The sequence below is a fragment of the Cornus florida genome, unplaced genomic scaffold (assembly GCF_030987335.1).
Source record: "Cornus florida cultivar Cherokee Brave unplaced genomic scaffold, ASM3098733v1 CherokeeBrave_3.0.0_Hap2_Chr01, whole genome shotgun sequence".
NCBI classification, from domain to species: Eukaryota; Viridiplantae; Streptophyta; class Magnoliopsida; order Cornales; family Cornaceae; genus Cornus; species Cornus florida.
In genome coordinates, this window is record NW_026775571.1 from 102,746,010 (window position 1) to 102,766,034 (window position 20,025).

General features: G+C 34.8%; 1 protein-coding gene across 3 annotated transcripts; it reads left to right on the forward strand.

The window, feature by feature from the left end:
• The first annotated feature begins 1,746 nt into the window (after positions 1–1,746).
• Positions 1,747–19,486, forward strand: LOC132310247 (protein STICHEL-like 4). Of its 3 annotated transcripts, none has more exons than XM_059808455.1 (8): positions 1,747–4,757; positions 9,466–9,685; positions 9,834–10,400; positions 15,408–15,509; positions 15,618–15,752; positions 15,861–16,017; positions 17,091–17,154; positions 18,788–19,483. In XM_059808455.1, the coding sequence occupies exons 1-8, from the start codon at positions 2,715–2,717 to the stop codon at positions 18,881–18,883; spliced, it is 3,384 nt and encodes a 1,127-aa protein (XP_059664438.1). In that variant the 5' UTR covers positions 1,747–2,714; the 3' UTR covers positions 18,884–19,483. The 3 variants fall into 3 exon arrangements, with proteins under 3 accessions (XP_059664438.1, XP_059664431.1, XP_059664426.1); XM_059808448.1 differs by having other exon boundaries at positions 15,369–15,509; positions 18,788–19,482; XM_059808443.1 differs by having other exon boundaries at positions 15,369–16,017; positions 18,788–19,486.
• Positions 19,487–20,025: the final 539 nt, after the last annotated feature.

The window sequence follows — 20,025 nt, forward strand, 5'->3', positions numbered from 1 at the left end:
GAGTCGAATTACCTTCCTTAATCAAAATGTACCGTAAAAGACATTTGGAAATGACAGCCGCAAAAGTAAATAAATGGTTCAAAAGTAAAAGAAGAGGAACAAAAAACCAAAGAATTGTCTGTTTGGAACTAGACATGGATGAGCTTTTTCAAGGGATAAAAATGATACCTTCCACCATTCGAAGGTCAAAGAGAACATGACTTTATAGGTAGGCATTGTCCCTGTTAGGCTGTTTCATTAGGGAGTTTAGGACAAATGGGCAATGCCAATAATGTCCCGGTTTTGGACTGTCCCACAAACTTTTTGCCACTCGAATGGATTATTTGTAAACTTGATATGGATTTCAACATTTTAAGTGGCTAGGCACTGCTTTTTGGGTCATCATTCATTTTAACATTTTATTTATTTATTTTTATTTATATTTTTATCACTGCTAGTGCTAGATACAATAGGTAGTAATTTTTTTAATCTGCCTGGTTTCAAATTTGGGACCACCAACTGTGTGTGTGTTTGGATTAATGACCAGAGAATCTCTTACCCTCCAATGGTGGTCCTCATGTAGGATTGCTAGAAGTAATTAGGAAAATTTATGATCTTCAATAAGTTCTCTAAAGGAAACTACTAAACAAAATGAAATTAATAAAAATAAGGATGCAATGACGTCAGAATTTGCACAAAATGACTGTTAATTACCCTTTATATGGAAAAAAAAATCCACTAAAGATCGAGGCATAGTGGTATATGAATATATAACATAAAACAAAGACAATAAATGTAGTTCGACAATAAATGTAGTTCCTATCCCTCACACAACTTGGTAGGTAATCTTGGCGTCATTATATAAGTTGATTGCTTATGAAACTTCATCATATATTTGTGTACCTTTTCTTTTTCTCCTTTTTGGATTGGTCTTGTTAACATCAAGCTTCTAGAAATCACTTGAGGTCAGGTATGAATTTTTACAACTGTCAAACGGTTATTTTTAGTTGGTATTTACATACGTGTTAGAAAAATTGTTTGTATTTACCATGAATCGATCCTACTAAATAATTTTATTATTATTTTTTAGTTTAATTTTTGGACATCATTTGTATCAAATTATACCATTACTATCTTCTGCATTGATCAACAGAGTAAGGTCGTCTTTTATATGTGTAACTAAAATGTCTTATGAATTTGGCAATGTTGAATTGGTTTTTTATTGATACTTGAAATCTTCGGATTGTTTTTTTCCTCTTCTTTTAGAAATTGATTTGGATCGATTTGATCAAAACTAACTATTCGTAAAAATAATAAAATGATACTGCTAGCATCATTCCGAAAATAATAATACTACTTGTCTTAAAATTTTTGTTTCTCTTTGAAATTTCAAAACTACCCATTTAAGCTAAAACCATTGAAAATGTTTTTTAAAAACCAAGAATATTTAAAACGTAGAATTAACATTTAAAAAAAATAAAAGAAAAATAAAAGGAATTAATAAATGATAAGTTGCATAAGGGATAAAAAATCCTTCGACTACTCACCTCGTCTTGGAAAATAGATCATAACAACATTACTATTTTACAGGGAGAATTACTTCTTTTGCTTATCAGCACTGTTCATATATGTGTACATATAATAATATATATACACAATTATACATATAGAGAGAGAGAGAGAGAGAGAGTGTGCAGCCTAGTGGTGAAATTTTCGTGTATATAAAGACTTTCTAAATTTCAAACGAACGGACACCGCTCTGTTTGCAATATATGAACAGTTTGTCAGACCCATACCACCTCTGTCTCTCTCTCTCTCTCTAACAATCCCAAGTCTCTCTGTTCTCTCTAAAAATTAAAGAACTCTCCCCCCCGTCTCTCTCTTACAAGTTACAAAGCTCCTCCTTTCTCTCACTTGGCGACTGTCAAAATCTCGCTTACTATTCCCTCCCTATGTACAACTCATTTCACTTTCTCTCTCTACAACACCCATTCTCTGTCTCTTTCCCTGTCTGGGGTATCTCCTATCGTTTTCACGAAAGAAACCCTCCTGAAGTTCATGTGAAAAATTGCAGACACAGAGAGAGACAGAGATTTCATGACGCAACCGGATCACTTGCCTCTGATTCAGGTGATTCCAGTCTTCTCTAACCTCTTTGTTTTTTTCTTTTGGAGTCTCACGATTGAACTCCACCGTTGATTCTCTTTTCCACGTTCTCAAATCAATGATCTAGGGTTAGTTCAGAGATTGAAAAAGATTGCATTTTTGCTCTTATTTGCATGTAGACTTGTAGAGTGTTCTGTTTGTTCTCCCATCCATTGCTTCTTGTGAAGTGGATTTTGATTATGGGCCTTTAAACCTTGAATTTTTATGTTTAATTTCATGGGTTTTGGATTGCTGCTGGTGGGTTTTTGTATCCTAATGATTTGTGTTGAAGGGATGGTACTAGGGGATTTTTCAGGGATCATCTTCTGACTTGATGTTGTTGTTGTTGCATGTGAATTTGAATGCTTTGTTTATGGGTTTGTAATGGGGGGATTTTTGATTGCTTGGAATGGGACAATAATGTTGGATTTTAGACACATTAGTGGGATATCATTGATGGATTTTATTGCAATCATAATGCATATTTGAGAAGATTTGGGATCATTATTGATCAAGAAAATGCAATATCTTCTGATATCTTGCCTTAATGTTCCAAAATTTCCTCTTCTCGGCACATTCATGTCCTGACCATGACCAGGGTTGTTCGAGACCGGATACTCAAAGATGCAAATGGTAACATTAGTGATCATCTACAAAATCATATCCACTTGACAAATTGTATTCACCTAAAGAACCATATGCATAAACATACTCCCATATTGGCCGATAGGTCAATTATGAAGGACCTTGTTCTCCTTCAAAGGTCACGTTCTCTCAGAGATCCTTCTACAAGTCCACCCTCATGGCATTCTCCTTCTCTTGATTTGATTTCTAAAAGAGGCGAAAATGATGTCATGGTGAGTAGTGGGAGAAGGTCACTGGGTATTGAGCATCAGAGAAATGGTAGGGGGTTTTCTGGAAGCTCACTGCTCTTATATAGTCTACCTAGAGAAGCGGTTACTCCCGGTGATGTGAGTAAGCATAATGATGGCATAGCTGCTGTTAGTGACCATTGTAGCAAGAGTAGAGTTCTGGAATGTAGAAGAATTAAGCGAGAAGAGTCGAGTGGAGGGAATTTGGGAACTGATCTTATTGCTGACAATGATGAGCCTCTAAAAGATGGTAATGTTTTGGTCTCTGAACCAAAGGATAAGAAAATGAAACAAAGGGGGATGCATAGAGAAGATGTTTACCTCAAGACACTCTCCAAGCAATTGCACGAGGTTCAAATGGATAGTGATGCTGTAGCATCATCTCACACCCATCTTCATGGACAGCATACCCAAAATGAGAAAACTGGTGAGGAAGCAGAAGGGAGCGTCCGCGAAAACTGCAGTGGACTAAAAAGAATAAAAAGGCGCAAGTTTCGACGTGAGAGTAGAACTCAAGCTGCTATGGCTTCCAGAGATGCTGGGACTCGGAATGAAATTCCTGTTGTCTCTGAGTCATTAGCTCAAGGTTCAACTTGCCCAAAGTATCAGATGGAGGAGGGAGAAGAAGAGTATGCTGATCAGAATGTCACAAGGGCTCCTAGAAATGGGTGTGGTGTCCCTTGGAATTGGTCCAGAATTCATCATAGGGGGAAAAGCTTTCTTGACATTGCTGGGAGGAGTTTGTCTTGTGGTTTGTCTGATCCAGACTTAAAGAAAGGTGCTCCGCTTCCTCGAGGGAGAGGTGTTTCTGATATGCCTGCCCTGTCTGACCGCTCAAGCTCGTTTACTAAATCTGATGTAGAAGCATTGCCTTTACTAGTGGAGGGGTTTGGATCCCAGGGGAGCACTGACAACGCCTGTTGGGTGCATGAGTATTCTGGGGAGTTGGGCATTTTTGCTGATAATCTATTAAAGCATGAAATGGATTCTGACCTTGCTTCAGATGCTAGATCTGGTGATGGACAAAAGTTTAGAGGACATCGCAGTGGTAGGCATCGAAACCTGACTCAGAAATACATGCCAAGGACCTTTCGAGATCTGGTGGGGCAGAACTTGGTAGCACAAGCTCTTTCAAATTCTGTTATGAAGAGGAAGGTTGGGTTGCTTTATGTGTTTTATGGTCCTCATGGCACTGGTAAAACCTCCTGCGCTCGCATATTTGCCAGAGCTTTGAATTGCCAATGTCCTGAGCATCCTAAACCTTGTGGGTATTGCAATTCTTGCACTGCGCATGACATGGGTAAGAGTCGAAATATAAAGGAAATTGCTCCTGTCAGTAATTTTGACTTCCATAGCATTATGAATCTACTTGACAATATGATTGTTTCCCAGCTTCAGTCATACAGAGTGTTTATTTTCAATGATTGTGATACTATGTCTCCTGATTGCTGGAGTGCTATATCCAAGGTCATTGATCGAGCACCCAGGCATGTGGTTTTTCTCCTTGTCAGTTCGAGTCTCAATATTCTGCCTCATATAATCATATCCAGGTGCCAGAAGTTCTTTTTCCCAAAGTTGAAGGATGCAGATATTATCTATACTTTGCAGTGGATTGCCACCAAAGAAAATATAGACATTGACCAGGATGCTCTAAAACTTGTTGCATCCAGATCAGATGGATCTTTGAGGGATGCTGAGATGACTCTTGAACAGTTGAGCTTGCTAGGGCAGAGAATCTCTGTTCCTCTGGTTCAGGAACTGGTATGTTGTCTTTTTATCTACCTAAAAAAAATCTCAGTGATACTATTAAATATTCTTGCTTGGTGTGTTGGATGTTAATACTTGTAGATGTATCAATTCAGAAATTGAGTTTCCTTGGACAAAGGATTCCCATTCCTCTGTTTTGTCTTTCTTTGGGTGGGGGGAATTTCCATTCTTCTGTTGCTAGATAGAGATAACAACCATAATATTGTTCTTGCTGCCTAATCACAATGTTAGTAGACTTTTTTTTTTTAATCATCATCTTACATCAACAATATTTAGTTTTTGAACATTTGTTCTACTGTTTAATTAATGATTTTCCAAGGTGCTGCTCATCCTGCATCTTTGTCTCTCTCTCGGGTTCAGTGAAGTGCCATGCTACATGTCTTTTTGTAACAATAAATTTTAACTGACTAATTCAGAGGGCTTATCATAAGTAATTTCCATCAATTATAGTACATATAAGATTTATTTGAGCCTAACCTATCCCATTGATCATTCAATTGTAGCACACGAGAACCGAAATCAGCAAAGCACTGTTCACGGATACCATTCACAGGCACTTTGCCTCAATATCTTACTCCTTTCTTATGCCTTTACTAACTCCAAAAGATCGTATCTTCTTCAATATTTTAAGTACAAAAACTTATCACTGCCTGTTTCTAATAGTTCTTCCTTGGCGATGTAACATGTCAGTTTCGGTGTATAGTTTGTCAGAGACTGTTTTCCCTAGACTTATCCTGGATTGAATGAGGAGGGTGCACTGCATCTTCTAAGCCTCTTGTTCACAAGAAAGGAAGAGGGAGAAAAAGAGAGTGGAGATCAGAGAGAGGTGAAAAGACAAGTTTCACTCCTTTAAAATATAATACTAAGAGAAGAGAGATACAGATACAAAAAGATAAGAGAAGGGAAGAGGAAGTAGGGGGGAAGACAAAGTTCAAAGCTCTTCCAAGTATGTATATAAAGCCCATGTATTGGCTTAAAAAAATCTAAAACTCGTAGATATGTTTAAAACGGATCCTACCTAACACAGTACCTTAATTTAAGTCAAAACATTATTGATAAAGCCATTCAAAGTCTTAATAAACTGAAAATACAGCAGCATTATTTAGAAAAACTCATAGACTAAAATGTTTAGATACATCAATCAACAAATTGTTGCATCAGTATATTTCTCTATCATCTTGTGTGAACTGTGTACCTCGGCCAAACTTAAAAAGCATTATCTTTCCAAAAGCAGGAACAGTTTTTTTTTTTATTTTAATTGCCCCACCTCAAAGCACACTAACAAGTTCCTCACTGTTATTGCAGCAACAACAAAATTTACAAGCCAAATCTTGGGTTCTGATACCATGTTAGGGCTGCGGAAGTGTGATTACTTCCTGTTTGCAATAATTTCTTTCCCAAGTTTTTGTAATATTTTGAAGTTTTTCCAATTTCAGTTTTGTTTCTTGGAGGAGAAATGTCATACTTGTCTGGTTGAACATCACATAGCTATATGTGATTTTTTTTTTTTTTTTTTTCAAGAAATATTTTTCTAGTATTTCTGGAATTTCCCCTACACTATGAGGTCAATACCTTTTAATTGAAAGATAGTTTCTAATACTGCTTATACATTATGGATACATAAGAAGGTTCATGGGAAATTTTGTAAACTTTTAAGGTTAGTTTCTAATAGTGCTTATGCATTATGTACATATAAGAAGGTTCATGGGAATTTTTGTAAAGTTTTAAGGTATTATTTAAAATTTGTAAAGTTGTAAGGTTAGTTTCTAATAGGGTAAGTTGAGTGAGCTGTTACGAACTTCACTTATACGTGGAATGTCCAAAGAAGCAATTTGACACATCATTTGTAAAGCCATGATCTTTCTAAAAGACTTTCCATTGGCAATATATTCTTTTGGTTATCGCCTATATGTTAGGGGCATTTTGATGTCATAGAGGAAATCTGTTACTCTAGAGTTTTGGTGCATGATAGCACATTTTATAAATCTAATTTACTGTGTTCTTAGTAGCATTTGAATTGTGTTTGTTTATGTATAGGATCGTCTTTTAGGATTCCACGAAGTGATATAATTTGATTTTGAATTAAATGTCTATAGTGGGTTTCCCACCGTGAGAAGGGGGCAGGAGGTTGTTTGTGTTTTAAATGAATGATAAATTTTGGGTTGGTTTGATCTTTTGCCTTCAAATGCTGTGGAAGATTGGGTGGACGACTTTTTCACATGGGAAGTTCAAACATGCCTTACACGCTAAATTCAAATAGTATCTTCAGAACAAATTGGAAAATACTGAATGGGGAGAACTTGTTCATGAAGTTTTGATCTTACCAATCAAGTTTTAACTTCAAAACTAACTCTACTAGTCTTAGTTCTCCTTTAATTGTTTAGTTTTCATTAATTTGATAACCTTTTAATCCTTAACATGCCACTAATAAACTACACATGCATGTATGTAATTTTTTATGATTAGGTGATTACTTATATGATAAGAACATGCCTATCAAAAATAAACAAAGAAAAATATAAAAAAAAAAAAGAAAAGCAAAAATGATAAGAACATATTAATTTCTTTTTAATCATATTTACATTTACGATACATGATACGTTGCATCCAATGTGTTCTATTCGTTTTTGTTTCACCAAATATTTTGTTCTATTGATTGTATAATTTCACATTCTTCAAGAAACTGTGAATTCATTAGACATTCGAGAAAAAAGAGGAGGGACACTAAGGCAAAAGATTGATTGTATTCATCAGTTAAATGAAAAACTTGAAAAGTAAAATGATAGAGAAAATAATAAATAAAACCATTCTCTTTACAGCCCTTAAAGTTCTAATGCATGTGTTCATCAGCTTCATTACATCATAGGGATATGATTCTACACTTTACTTTTAAGAATCTATAAACCACGCAGAGAGCTCAAGATTGAATGCAAAATATAGACCCTGAAATTTGTAACTTGGAATTTATTTTTTAAATCATTATAGCTTTAAGTTATGAAATGCATGTATATGATTGAACTTGTACACACACACACACACACATATATACCAAGTGAACATAGGATAATCTAATTGTTTTATAAAATAACACATTTTTGTTTTATTTACATGTGAGTCAGTACACTGAAAGCAAATTTTTTATTTTAGAAAATAAAGAAATATTCTATTTGTGTTTCATTCTGAAGATTGAATGCTGTCTTTCTTCCTTTGGGGGAAATGATAACAACACCTGCTCCAGCACCCGTGTGCAAATACAGCAAGTCATCTTAATCATTCTTATAGATGAGTTCACTTTCTTTTTCTCTTTTGTGTTAAGTCGGATTGCTCATCCATACGGCTGAGCTCCTTTGCTTTATATTCCTTAGTTAGGTACTTGAGCCATCGAATATTAGAACCCAAGCTCTTAGGCTAATTGAACGCCCACTCGTTTTCGTTTATCATCGATCTAGCCAAATACCCTGGATTTACAGATGGGGGTTTTCAGGTCCTCTACCATTGTATGAATAAGAATTTTGAGCACAAAAAAACAAGGAAAGGAAAAACCCCTTTGAAAGAAAAGAAGCCAACCAGGCTAGCAAATACCCCTTATGCAGATCTTGTACACCAAATTATCAAGTAAACCAGATTTATCCAGCCTCAGCAAGGCTAACTTGTTTAGGGACTCAATTGCCATGGATTCTTGTCCCGCATCGGATTTGGATGGGGAGGGCCTTGGGCATATAAGGTTGGGTGGCTTAAGCTTTTGGGTCGGACTGGGAAGCACCCAGCCCATGACAAATGGTATCAGAGCAGGCCCAATCATTGATCTGATGTCACTCCAAGCGCCCACACGGAGATATCCGGGTCGGGTACTGGGTCCATAGGCAGGGTGGACCAACCGCAATGAGGGCGTTGCGGGTTTGGGTGGGGGAGAATATCATGAATTCTTGTTCCACATCGGATCCGAATGGGGAGGGTTCTTGGGCATATAAGGTTGGGTGTTAGTACCACCTAATAGCTTAAGCTTTTAGGTCGAACCGCGAAGCACCCCGCCCGTGACACCATGTTCATACAGATAGCAACCTCCTTATCACAATCAAGATGGACATATCTGCTAATTTGTTTCATTCCCTTAACAAGTGAGAAGTCAAAACCCAAGAATAAACCAGTTGTAACTTGTAACACCCCATGTTAAATGTGGATGTTCAAGAAAGGAACACAACAAACAGTAATTAGTTTGACTACAACTTCAAAACTAGGTTCAGTCTCAACCAAGCAAAGATTACATTCCTAGCAAGAAGTCATGCCATTTTTACATAGCATATATATTTAGTGGATTGTTGTAGGAGCTGATAAAGCAAAGTTCAACAACCTGTACTTCGTTTGCCAAGTATTTGATACTTTTGGGTATAGTATTGCATTTATTTCAATTTGAGAAAAGAAACTTCAGCATATCATGCATAATCAGATACAATTTCCAATTAGGATACAGAAATCATTGTTTGATTTGCCACCAATCAAATATGATCTTCCTTTATGTTACTATTTTTGTGCAAGTGCTCAGTGTTTTAATGTCTTGAATAATTACTATTTGTCAAAGATAAAGGAAATGCTTTCACATCTGCTTGACATTGACATCTCAATAACTTTTAATTTAAGATGCGTTAAAGGCTGTGGTTGTAACATATGAATTTGCTAAATGATTAATGTATCTTTTTTCCAGGTTGGACTTATCTCTGATGATAAGTTGATAGATCTACTTGATTTAGCATTATCTGCTGACACAGTTAATACTGTGAAGAATTTGAGAGAGATATTGGAACCTGGTATTGAGCCATTAGCTTTGATGTCACAACTTGCTACTATGATAACTGATATTCTTGCTGGTACCTATGATTTTACAAAAGAAGGGCCTAGAAAGAAGTTCTTTCGACAACAAACATGTAAGTCCCAAAATATTTGGTGCACACTTGTTTAATTCACTGGTTTTGATATTATTTTAAAAAAACTTTCATTTAATTACAAGTCACGGTACGGGTGCATATTGGCCTCCTTTTTTGCCAACTGACAGATGGAACGTGTTGGTTTCAGTACCTAAAGAAGATATGGAAAAACTGCGTCAAGCTTTGAAAACATTATCTGAAGCTGAAAAACAACTAAGAATGTCAAATGACAGATTAACATGGCTAACGGCTGCAATGCTGCAACTTGCTCCTGATCAACAGTATATGTTGCCTAGTTCTTCTGCCGACAGTAGTTTCAATCATAGTCCATCTGTCTTAATTAGTGCTGGTGGAAGAGAGAGACCTAGGAAAAGTAATGTTGAGCGAGATGCGATGCCTAGTACTGACAGAGGATTCTCAACAGATGTTAGAATAGAAAACCTTCAAGCTGGAAATTTTAGTGATGTTAATCATAATGGTAAGATAGAAATAATTAGTACAGATAGAAAAAGAAATGCCAGGGCTGGAACACTTCCTGAACAGACATTTAGAGTCTCTACTGATCTGAATAGAATGAGTGGCAGGCCTTTATCAGGTAAAGTTCATAAGGAAATTGAAGACATTTGGCTGGAGGTGCTTGAAAAGATTGAAATAAATGGCATAAAAGAGTTTATGTATCAAGAAGGAAAGCTAATCTCTGTCAGTATTGGTGCAGGTACTTTCTAACACGTGCTATGCCTGTATACTCATGCCGTTAATTGATGCTTTATTGTCATACATTTTGGAATTTTTTTTTTAACATTATGAGATTTTTGTGTCATTTTATGTGGGAATATTTTTAGCTTGTGAAAGTCTGAAGGTTTTCTTGGGGTCAGATTTATTTGTTGAATTGTGTTTTGTGAATAATTGAAATTACTGCTTTTAATTTTATCCCTATTCTTTGGATCCCGCTTGCACAGAATAGGATCCTTATTTCCAATTTTGGTGATTCTAGATTTAGTTTTGGGCTACCTAGCTTGGGAGGTTGAGCATAGAAACACAGTCCTGCCTCACCTTTTATAATTATATATATTTTTTTATTTCAAAATTAAACCTCAATTTCCCCCTGTTAAACACATTTTGTTCTAGGACTAGGAAAATTAAAATTACTCTGTTGCTCGTCAAAAATATATTTGATAGATAAATATAATTTTGAAATACCAAGAACACACTCAGATGGGAATTCAAAATGTACAGGGTTCATCATTATTCTTTAGAGTATTAGAGTATGTGGTGTACCCTGTCCATTATAATTCTTGTTCATTATACATAAAATATACATTACTGGTAACATTGATTTAGTTAATTTTTTTTGTTCAGGATCTAAATTTCAAGGAAAGTAAAGAAAAAAGAGCAAATTCGATTGTCAAAAGTACGGCTATCTCTTAGGGCAGTGGTAAAGCTCAACTTGCCAAGTGTGAGAACTCTGGTTCAAATATGCCACCTTGTACAAATAATACCTACAGTTAAATTTGTACCTAATATATCCCTCCTTGCACCATTCATTAAGGGGGCCAAACTGCGTAATGACTTTATATAGATTGTCAACAAGCAGCTATTCATCTTATTTAATTGGATAATAATATTAGGCTACTTTCTTAAGTGTAGTACATGAGCAAAGAAGTTATGGTACACATGTGAAAACATATGAATCGAAACACTTTGTAATATTTCATTTACTCAAAAGAGGTATGATGAGTCAAAAGAGTTATAAGGACATTCGATCTTTATATTTGGAGTTCCTATAGAACTTTGAAACCAAATATGTCCTTAATTGCCATTACATGATGGTCAAAAAAAGGGGTCATCACGCAATGTGGTTCCATTAATCGAGGGAGTTGGAAGGTGTGATTTGGATAAAACCTAACCTTTGACATCACACGCACCAATTGCCCTCAGTTTTCGAACTCACGTTCTCGTGCTTGACAGCTTGAGCATTTTACCAGTGCACCAAGCAATGGTCTCTAGAATTTACAGAATGGTAAATATAAAATGGAGTTGTGAATGTAGTGAAATGGAGATAGAATGTAACTTTAGCATGATTTGGAAATGGCAAGTGAGGAATATGTCTACTTTCCAAAACCATAAGGACTACACATACTATTTTCCTTAGTTCTACGGTAATCAAGTGAATATAATATCTCTAACATTATATAATAAAAATAACGAGGGATAAAATAATCTTTTTAATTTATAAAAAATTATATGATTAAATTAAGCTTTAGTGGTCTCAAAATTCAAATATTAAATTAATGGTACATAAAGGAAGGAAAAAGAGAAGTGAATATACTAATTAAAAGAAAAATTAGAGTTCTTAAAAGGTTATTAGAAGGATTTTAATTTAATATTTTAGAACCATGTCAATCATCTTTTTAATTACAAAATAAAAGAAAACATATACTGCATCTATATCTTTAAATAAACAAATATGTGTAACCTCTAACCATTCTAATGTATTATTAATAATCTTATAGTCAAGTGAGTTTTAATGCATTTCACTTTCATCTTTTAACTTGTCCCCTGGATTCATTTTTATTAGTCACCTTCTTTGTCATAAAATAGAAGGAGAATATCATTAAATAATGTACATTTGTGATCAAATAATGTACATTTAATGCGTTAATAGTTTTTTTGGTAGGTACACAGACATCCACTTTGTCCCAATTGAAACCCGAACCCTCATACTTCACTTTGTCCCAATTTGTATCAGGAGTTCTTAAAACTTAACAACTTTGTTCAATACACACAAACACACATATGTTATAAGATACCTTAACTCTATAATGAAAAAGAGAGGTAAAGCTATAGTAGGTAGACACACATATATGTAAATGTCCACCTTTCCATTTTTGGCTGTCCCAAAATAAATGTCCCAATTGAAAAGTCAAAGTACTAGTTTTTTTTTGTAACATTACCAATTTAACCTTCTTGCATTGAACTTATAAAAAGTAAACCATCACATCCCCGTGGACTCACTATGGATAGATTTGGTAATTCATTCACTACCAATACAATAAAAAAATAGTAAAAGTCATCCTCTTAAAAAGTTAGATTCCCAAAAAGGGACATTTATTTTGAGACGGAGGGAGTACTATGTAGTGATTGTCCATAACGTATGCATCATCGTCATCATCCTTGCCTTAATCCCATTTGAATGGGGTCGGCCACATGAATTCTCACTCTCCAATATTTTCCATTACACGCCTACTATTTTTAACCCTTTAAAGTAATTTTTAATAACCTCATCCCATATTATTTTTGGTCGCCCTCTCCATCGCTTACCTTTTATTCCAACTAGTCTTCCTCGTTTGGCCGGCGCGTCCATGCTATATGCATGAATAAAATAGCATGGTAGTATATCAAATATTAACAAGTGTTACTATGATAAATCAAATTGAAATATCATTTTGGATATGAATAAACATGTGCGGAGAGTTGCAAGTTACAACACATAATTTGGGCAAACATAAAAGAAAACGAAAAGTCACCTACTGTTGGCTCCAATACAAAATTTCTAATATCATGCTTCCCTCCATGCATGTATGCATACATGCGTCTACATATTTAAGGATTTGGATTGACAATCTCGATACATGGCATTTTACATTTTTGTGATGTTTTCTGTACAGTTAGCCAAATGTTGCTAATAGGAAGTTAGAAAATTTTGTTTTCTCAAATTTGAATACTATTAATTATATTTTTCAGTAATTGATATATTTTTTGACAATTTATTCTACTTGAATTGAGGGTTAACATCTGAGTCTCAACCCAGTCCCTTTTCTGATTTGACAATTGGTCTGATTTTGAAAACATGCATTATGTAGTTATTTAATAATTGACTTATAAATATACTAGTATTAACTTTATCATGGTTGAATGTTACTTATTATGACAGTATTATTATTCTTTAACTATAAAAGTAAATTTGTATCTTCCGGAAATTATAAAATAATAATTATGTGGTTTTAGGAAACAAAAAATTGAATATGGATGAATAAAAGGAATGAAAATTTATAAAAGAAGTTCTATGTAATTTTTTTTTTTTTTTTTTTCCCTAATTGGTACTCACACACACGTCTCTTTTGAGACTTGAACCCCTGACCTCCCTTTGGGGAGGTAAGAGGCTGATACCGCTAGGCCACTGGCCCGTTGGTAGTTCTATGTAATTTTGTTAATAAATTATGTATATAAAGGACTTGAAATGAAAGAATAATAGAAGATTATAAAAAAATAATTTCTTAAGTAAAACTTAGAAATTGGGGGAGAGAGGGGGCATGGGGAGTCCAGGAAATGTATCTGGAAACAATTGAATCCTTCTCCTTTTTTCTTTTCCCTTCTCAGTTTCTGGGTTGGACAAGACTTCTTATTTTTTGAATAGTGAAGTCAGTAAAATATATTTTACTATTATGATAATAATGTAAATGGAAAAGGTCTGAGGAACTTTTTCTGTTGACATTTTTTAAAAGACCTAAATAAACATAAAGAGATGTCACTATAGATAGTTTATTTTACTTAAATTTGAGAATGTGAGCAGGTAAAGCAGTTATAGTAGCCAAGCAAAGTTCTTTGCACTCAAATTGTTGATGTCATTGGCCTGCCACGGAAGTGGTGTGCTTATGGTTTATAAATGGAATGAAGTGTGGTTATATTGATACATGCCATATCCATTGCGTGCACCCCTCCTCTCCCTCCTCCCGCCATGGGGACTTGGGTTTCTTTTCCTTTGGAATGGAGAGTGGGGATGGGGCAGTCAGAACTCAATTCTTTTGGAGTTCAAGTAGTTTAAAACTGGATGAAAACAAATGAAACGTCTAATTTTCAGTTACTACTAAAATTTGAAACCGCTCTCAAGTTAAAGACAAAAAGGCCCCTTGTAACCATTTTGTTCATAGTTTTCTTATGTCGTTCTTCAGTGTAGGCTCATGCAGCAATAAATTCAAAGAGCAAACAGCCATGTACTAGAGAAGACCAAAAATATTTTATTTTCTACACAACAGCTGAAGTATCCTTGCAGCTTCAATTTCCCAAATTAATTCTACATTTAAAATGGTAAAAGTACCAAATTGTGGTGGTCTCTCCTATAATTTCTTCCATTAAATTTTCTCTTCTGGCATTTTCATCTAAGATAGTCAGAGATGTTCTCTTTATTCAGATGTGATCATCACAATCCACCCTCATCCTTAATTCTTCACAATAAGACTGTAAGACAAGCTATCATCTCAGTTAAAGACTAAACTCATCTTTTTTGCCTCCTTTGGGAGTTTATAGCTTCGTAAAGTTACCAAATTATAGATTTTAATTGAATACTTTATTGGAAACTTAGAGAAAAGATACTTTGTCCTAAAGCCAATACTATACTGTACTCAGCTTGGAATTATGTGCCTTGGGATTGGTTCTATTTTGATTTTTACCCTTTTTGTTGTTGGATCCGGCACATTGGTATTTGCTTCTTTATTTTCTGAATGCTTTTTTGTCTTCTTAATACACAAGAACGAAGATACACCTCATTTATGCATTGTCAATCCTATATGTAGGACATCTATTTGTTTGTCACACTGATGGTGTATACTTGACATGCCGATTCACTAGGGTTTTTTTAGGAGAATATCTGCATGTCTGTCTAATTAGTTGATTGCTCTTGCAGCTTCAACTGTTCAGTTGATGTTCAATTCGTATGTGACAGAATCCAAGGCAGAGAAGTATAAGGCGCATATTTTACAAGCATTTGAGTCCGTTCTTGGGTCCCCTGTAACAATTGAAATCATTTGTGGGCCAAGGAAAGACGGTATGGCTGGAACTAATGCACCACTCATTCTACCAGCTTCTCAGAATTGTTCATTTAAGATGTATACAAACCCAGGGTTCATGAACACTAACAGAATGCACATGGCAGGATTTGATGATCTAAGCAAAAGGGTTCCAATGGATACAGATTGTTTAACTCATGCTCAACTGTTGCAGTCTGACTCCCTTGGGGTGGGAACAAGTGAAATTGTTGAAATTATAGCTTCTCCCAGAGAACCAAAAGGTAATGGGCATATTAATAACTGTACACATTCTGATAGAGGAGATTTGGGAAGTAATTCGGTAGGGGAAGCAGCAACTTTACTTAAATCTTCTGTGGCCTCTCTACCAGAAAGGAAATCAAGGGATCAAAGTCAGAGCCAGAGCCTAGTTAGAAGCAATAAGCCCCTTGGACAAGCCATTCAGCTTGGAGAAGGATGTAGACAGCCGAATGTATGGCCAAAACACAAAGCAGAATCTATTGCTGAAAAGCTCGAAAAAGAAAATCTGTACGTATTTTGTTACCATTTTCTTTTCCCGGTCTCTCATATCATTTCTTATTTGTACTTACGTCAAATATGTATATATAGATTGTTGGAATGTTATAAAACTGTGACGATGCTAAAACATTAAATGATAGGGCATGCATAGTTATTCATATGTAAATGATAGATGTAGTGCTAGTGAATTGAGGAGATTTTCCATTTTCCTTTCCAATCTTGATCTATCTTGTTGTGAACAAATTGCATAAGTAATCCCTCTGTCCCACTGAGTATTTTCTTCGAGAAAGCTCATTCTTTATGGAGACTCAAAATGCATTGACCCTATCACTTTTTCATACTGTCTTCGTGCCAAATCATCCATGTGGGCTCCTTAAACAATCTCATGAATGTTTTTTATTTAAAGTTTTATCAGTTCTTGTTTTGCTACACATCCATCTCAACATTCGAATCTTGGCCATGCACATTGAGTATGTTGTTTCTTAGTCATTCATCATTTTGTCCCAGTAAGTATGACTGGTCTACTAATTGTTCATGTTTTATATAATTTGCTTTTCAATTTTAGAGGCATACATCAATCATAAATGACCGAAAGGCCCCTCTGGTTGACCCATCCTATTTTAATTTTATGATTAAATTTTATTATTAATATTGTCTCCGGTTTCGTCCTCTGTGTAAATAATAAAAATGTATGTATTTTGGTACCTTTTGATTTCTGATCTGCAACAAGCCTATTTACCATAAAGGAGTCTTCTTTCCTTTATTTTCAATTATTTTAGTTTGCCTAAACTAGTCATCTTAGTTACCTATAATCATTCGTGGATCTAGTTGTTCCCTACCATCAAATGAGCTACAGTTGATTAAGTTGGTCCTCGAATAACTTTGTATGCTTCCATGAGAAGTCCTGATTGTAGTAAGCAATGTATACAAGTTCCAATTCTTGATTAATTAGTTTTTATTCAAGGGCCTATTTTGGCATGAAAACTACTTGTACACTTCAATTTGTCAGATAGACTTAATCTTTCTTTGGCATGGAGTACATCTGAACTTTGAAAGTGCTCTGATACTTGTTAGTTTTACAGGAGACTGGAACCTAGATCGAGAAGCCTGCTTTGCTGGAAAACGTCTAGAGTATCTCACCCTAAGGTAATGCATGATATTTTATAATGATTTTATAATGAACTTTTGAAGTTCCACTTTCTTAGATTTGTGGGAGTTACGACTGAGTAATTGTATCTTCCTATTGTCCCAGCACCCCCACCCCTCACCCCACCCAAAAGGAAAAAGAAAGTTTTTAGTTGTTTTTTCCTATGTCCTAATGCTGTACAGTTGTAGTGTAATGAGTATGGTCCACTTAGAATTACAAAAAATGAGGGAGCAATATTGGTGGCTGATTAATCATGGAGAACCTCTTGATGCTTAACCATTGGTAGACATCCTCGATACATGAATGTGCATGTCATTTGTTTAATTGGTACTAATTGGGGCAAGATCTAGTGCGTCTGTCGCTGACTATATGCTCTAATAAGCTATTGCTTCCCACGGTTATCAAAGCATGATCTTATGATCCAAAATTGTCAAAGCTATCAGAATCATATAAAAAATAGCTAAGAGGTTGGATCCTAGCGGGATTGCCATGGAGATCATTCAGGTAAATGGTTCAGCAGAATGCCACGGGATCATTTAGGTATATAAAGAATTCAATGATTTGTTTGTTTTTTCTATGTACTGATTTGAAGTGTCCTGCTTTCCACAAAAGAAAAGAAATTAGAAGAACTAGTTTTATGGCTTTTGTCGAGAGTGTTGGTTGTTATTTGATATGTAATTGGTATTTATTAGATTGTGTCAAAGAATTATCTAGGTTAGTTTCATTTAAAAGTTAACTTTGATCTAATGATTTTATTTTTGGAATAAAAAATGTGAATCAAGGATTTCAATCTTAATCTCCCAACGCTATCTTTTGAGCTACTTAAATTTAATTGGGTGAACTTCTATACAATAACGTATTTACATAGATACACTAACATTTACATATGTGTTCAGTATTTCTTTTTTTAATAATATTGTTCTTTGTGTTTTAGACTTGCTTCCTGTTTATTTAAAGAATTTTTATACATATAGTTTGAGTCTTTTTTTCATCATAATGTAGGATCTTACAATCCTAGATCCGATCTTATGGACCGCCATTGATCCGGTATTCTGATCCTAATAACCTTGTTGCTGTTTCAAGCTGTAGCACGGGTCAGACCATAATTGTGACTATGGGTGGATTTGAACATTTAACTAGTGTTTCTTCAGTCTATCATAACAATAGTAACCCTTATCACATGATTTGCAATCGTGCATTTATCTTTCAATATTTCACTTTGGAAGAGCAGCATCAACCTTAACCCTTTCTCAAATAGTTTTTATCTTTTTCCCCCTAATGCTTAATTGCTCATTATTCATCTCTAATACTCTCAAATCATTGTCGTAGCAGTCATCACCATCAATCATTGTTCATATGTCCTACAAGGTGTCCTTTTCAACTGCAACATGTTTTCTAAGGCCTATCATCAATAACTTCCAAGACGTCACAAAAAATTGCTGTAAATCAGTTTCAGTAGCCCCCAAATAGTTGGGACAGACTTTGTTGAACTAGATTAGTTTTTGTTATAGATTTCCAGTATTTAGAATTTTACTAGGGAAATTAAGTAGATTAATTTTCAGTAATAAATTTTAAGTTGTAATTTGTTTTGATCCATTTGAAGGTTTTACTTATGATATTGAATTTGTGCAGTTTTCACACTTGAAAATTAGGACAAGGAAAGGAAAAACTTTGCTGAAATTTGTCTCCTGTGGAAAGTATCTCTCTGCCAAGTCTCCAAGGAAATAGAAGAAATCATAGTAGATGGCTCTGAAGGCTTCTGTGCAGATCTGATTGGACTATTAATATTTACTATTGATTTTTACAGAATCAATTTATCAGCCAAATGCTTTTCATTAATAAAAATATGTTAGAATAGAAGCAATGAAACCTTCATTTACGAACTTCCATTCATTTTCTTGGTAAATTATTTATGTTTAAAGGCTTTTCATCCTTCAAATCCTTCTACTGTAAACTATGCTGTGTTCTGTGCTTTTCTCTTTGATTAGAACAAAGCATACGATTATGACAAGTGCATCCATTTGTGCCTATGAACAGTTGGCGAGACTTATACTTGCCTACCTGGAAAGTTTCTCACTGATAAATCTCTTATATGATACTTGAAAATAACCTTTGATTGCTTTAAAAGTTCATGCAGGGCCTCATTTGGATTATAGGTATATATTGTTGCTCCTTTGTTCACAAAGTCATATCAATCATTTTTTTTTTTTTTCATTTTTTTTTTTACTTTTGTTGATATACTTTACTGAAAAATACGTGATAGAAGACTGATGAAATTTTACATGCTTCAGCAATTGAGCATGTTCTCGGTCGATTTAAGCCTTTTCACGTTCAAAGTAATTGCAGCCTTCTCCTATCATTTGTTTCAAATTGTGATATGTTGGATACTGGAGGCTTTTCGATGTGTTTAATTGATTGACGTGAGTGTCTGCATTCGCTTAGTGTCATTTTGGAGGATTCCAAGCATGTCTACTTCCATTTACTCTTTCTGTGTGGACTGAAGTGTTCTGTTTTTCATTATGTGTTACTGGAGTCATTTCAAAGTTATGCACCAACCACATTGAAATGGCTTCTTGTATTTGTTGAGTGTGCGCAGCGGAATGGTTGATGGTAAACAGATTCAACTTGCTCTTTTATACAATTTTTATTTATTTTAATTTTATCGAAATAAAATTAAAATTAAATCACAAAATAAAAATAAAGTGCAAGTAAAGTAAATAGAGTTTGAGAGATGACACCAGGATTTTATTGAGAAAACCCCAATTGGTAGAATAAACTAATTGTAATATGAAAAATCTTGTTGGACTCTGCAGTCCTGAGATAAACGATTCACTATGTTTGAAACAAAGTATACCGAACTTTGACTCAGT

Bases quoted from the DNA above. Each gene is read 5' to 3' on its own strand.
- LOC132310247 (XM_059808443.1), top strand. From the start codon at position 2,715: ATGACCAGGGTTGTTCGAGACCGGATACTCAAAGATGCAAATGGTAAC. The intron at 10,401-15,368 runs GTACTTTCTAAC...TTGCTCTTGCAG, and splicing joins CTCTGTCAGTATTGGTGCAG to CTTCAACTGTTCAGTTGATG. The intron at 17,155-18,787 runs GTAATGCATGAT...GAATTTGTGCAG, and splicing joins CTAGAGTATCTCACCCTAAG to TTTTCACACTTGAAAATTAG.